Below are 3283 nucleotides of genomic sequence, written 5' to 3'. Positions count from 1 at the left end.
GGGGAGCGGGAAGTCGGGCCCTTTCTGTAGGACCAGCAGCTGCGGTGGCTGTGGGGACCCCGCGAGGACATGCACATTAGACAGGCCCAGTGCCGCCAGGGCTGCCCAGCCACAACCTCGAGACCCCACAGCGGACCCACACCTTCCCCGTTCAGGATCCAAGACAGAAGGAAAGGAGTGAGAGCAACCAGACCCAAGGAGGGGTCAGAGGCCGAAGGCCATGACCCCAGCCCTCCTCCCAGCTGCCTCTTAGGAAAACACCGGGGAGAATCACCCTTGCTTCATGGCTTGCCTGACTGGCAGGCACGATTGCTCGTGACTGTTCGGATAGGCGCCACCCTGCCCTCCCTGCTGTGTGGTACCCCCAGGAGGAGCATGGGGTGCTGGCGGAGCCCTCCTGTTGCACGGGGGTCACTTACCCTCACCAGCTGCTGTGGGAAGGGTCCACGCGAGTTCTCGGGCACGTTGATGGGCGGGATGACCCAGTCCCGCTTCTGCCGCTTCAGCCCGTGGGAGTCGTGCGGCCGGGGCCACGGCAGCAGTGTGTCGTCGGGAGGCTGTGAGGGGCCCAGTGCCACGTTCTTCTCTCCCTTCTGCAGCGGGATTCGGGGGAGAGAGGGCCAGAGAAGTCGGTTAGGTTTTGCACAAAGGAGAAGGACTTGACTGGCAGGGGGAGCCTGGACAGCCCGGGGCAGGGGTTCTGGGAGAGGGACTCGGAAGACGTCCCCCTACATAGTGAGGCGGTTTGGCCGAAGGGGAAAGGGCTGCAGAGGGGGGAGAAGTCGGGGCCATGCGACCAGCAGCGTGGGTAAGGGCCTCTGAGGCCGAATCGAGGGAGATCATGAAGGAGAGACCAGCGCTATCTTTGTTTTGTAGGACAGGGCTTTGTCACGTCATTCTCCTGCAGTGCCCGCTGCAGTGACCGGCTTCTGCGGGCTGGGAGTTGACCTGCCTGCCGGGGCACCTGGCCTTCTTGGCGGCAGCGCTGCCCAGTGTGCACACGTACGCTTATCCCCGGACACGAAACGTACCCGAAAAGCAACCGACGGAGTGGAGAACACGGTTCACAGCAAACCAGACAAAGGGGTAACAGTCGGTAAGTAAAGAGCTCCCACAGAGCGATGAGGAAACCGAGTGTGTTTTCCTAGCAAGAGCAGGCCGTGAGTGTGTAATTCACAGCGGATAAACACAGGTGGCCTATAAACTTCTACAAAGTTCGTATATTTGGGTAATGAAATAATGTAGATTAAAGTGATGCGTCCTCTTCACCCGTCGAAGACGAGAGGAAACAATCTGCACAGCACAGAGCAGTGTGCGAGCCGGGAGGGCGGCCGCTGGGCTGTGGCTTCGGCGTCACACAGATCTGGCACCTCCCACTACATGTCTCCCGGGGTCCACGTGGCCTGGGACAAAGCCCTTTCCCCCAAAAAGCTCCAGGTGTCCGTGCTGCCCTGCACAGACCCCTTCCCACTCTTTTTAAAGGCTGCCCTGAGCTACAGTCAACACACTAGTCACTGCCTGCTTACCCAACCAAACTGAACCAACCAACCAACCAAACAACCAAACCAACCAACCAAACAACCAAACCAACCAACCAAACCAAACCAACGTACCAACCAAACCAAACGAACCAACCAGACCAAACCAACCAACCAAACCAAATCAAACAACCAAACCAACCAGCCAAACAACCAAACCAACCAACCAAACCAACCAAACAACCAAACCAACCAACCAAACCAAACCAACGTACCAACCAAACCAAACCAACCAACCAAACCAAACCAACCAGACCAAACCAACCAACCAAACCGAATCAAACAACCAAACCAACCAAACCAACCAACCAACCAAACTAAACCAACCAACTAAACCAACCAACCAAACCAAACCAACCAACTAAACCAACCAACCAAACCAAACCAACCAAATTGCCAAACCAAACCAAACAACCAAACCAACCAACCAAGCCAAATCAAACCAACCAAACCAAATCAAACTAGCCAAACCAAACTAAGCCAAACCAAACCAACAGTCTCCTCTTGGCCCCAAATGCCGCAGCTGGAAGCCACACTGATGGAAAGCCTGACTGGACGAGCCACGCCCAGCGAGGTCCTGGGGCCTGGTCCCCCGGGGTCCCGGCCATCCGGATCTGTTGGGCTCCTGCATTTAGGAGTTTGCAGCAGCTACAGACCTGAGGTCCCATGGGTCACGCCCGTCCTGTCAGAAAGGAGTGGTGCGAGATGTGAATTGTCCCTAGAACCTGGTTCCTGAGGGAGTGTGACGAGTCAAGCCAACAGGGCTGCCTTGTGGCTCAAGATGACAAGGCTGGGTGTGCGGGGACCTAGTGGGTCTGCTCTTTGGGGACCTCGAGGGTCAGCTCTTTGGGGACCTGGGCAGAGCTGCTCTTGGGGCTGTAGTGGCCACACAGAGCACTGAAGACTGCAGCCAGCCCGGCTCCACAGACGATGACAGGCAGCTCAGCCTCTGTGCCCACGGCCGGGCGTGCCAGGCAGGCTGGGCTGGTTTGCCTGGGCCCGACTCCAGACCCTGCATTTGAAAAGGTTCCATAGGGTCGTTTTTCAAAGTGCTGCTCGATCGTCCTGTGCTTAGGGAGCGTCCCTAGAGCGGTCTAAACACACACAGGGCACACACTCGCTGCTGTTCTAAAGTCGTGAGACACGGTGATGAGAAAATCTGATGCAGATCAATGCCAGGCCTGCGCGGGCTTCTGGGGAGAGACCGCCTGCCACGGCGAGCACCTGCCCCACCAGCCAAGACATCCTTCATAGCACGCCGCGCCCTGCACCCACTCAGGGTGCTCGGCCACTTTCCGAAGGTGCCCACCAGACGCAGCTCTGACGGGTCTGCATTCGCCTATTCCACAGTTGCGAGGGGGTGGGTAACGATTCGACAGGATGCTCCTCACTGTCACTTGGAATTATGTGGCACAGGCACGCTGCCGCACGTATGTGTGCACAGCTGGGCACAGGTGCACGTTTATATGGGTACAAGTGCGCACACCCACTATGCCCATGTGTATGTGTGCACATGCTCGCGCGGACACACAGGTACATGAACGGTGTCTGCGTCGGTACACGTGGACATGTATGCGTGTGAATATATGCATGTTTACACATCACACACAGACAGGGGTACGTGTGTGCACAGCACATCACAACGTATCACAGTTTTCTCAAACTGGCAGCTCGGCAGCTGGGTGGGCTGCCCAGGGGCCTTCCTGCGGTCCCAGACTCGGCTCACAGCACCTCCTGGGGCCCCT

General features: G+C 57.5%; 1 protein-coding gene across 1 annotated transcript in view; it reads right to left on the bottom strand.

Annotated features, from left to right (window-relative positions):
* The window catches only part of CDH4 (cadherin 4), a 397589-nt gene that overhangs the window by 96445 nt on the left and 297861 nt on the right, over nt 1-3283 (bottom strand). The window contains exon 3 of the mRNA XM_027775375.1: nt 420-593. Coding sequence (XP_027631176.1) covers nt 420-593 — 174 coding nt within the window. The remainder of the gene's footprint in view (nt 1-419; nt 594-3283) is intronic.

This window comes from Tupaia chinensis, unplaced genomic scaffold (assembly GCF_000334495.1).
Source record: "Tupaia chinensis unplaced genomic scaffold, TupChi_1.0 Scaffold000558_1, whole genome shotgun sequence".
NCBI lineage: Eukaryota > Metazoa > Chordata > Mammalia > Scandentia > Tupaiidae > Tupaia > Tupaia belangeri.
This window is presented reverse-complemented; position numbering and strand designations above follow the sequence as displayed.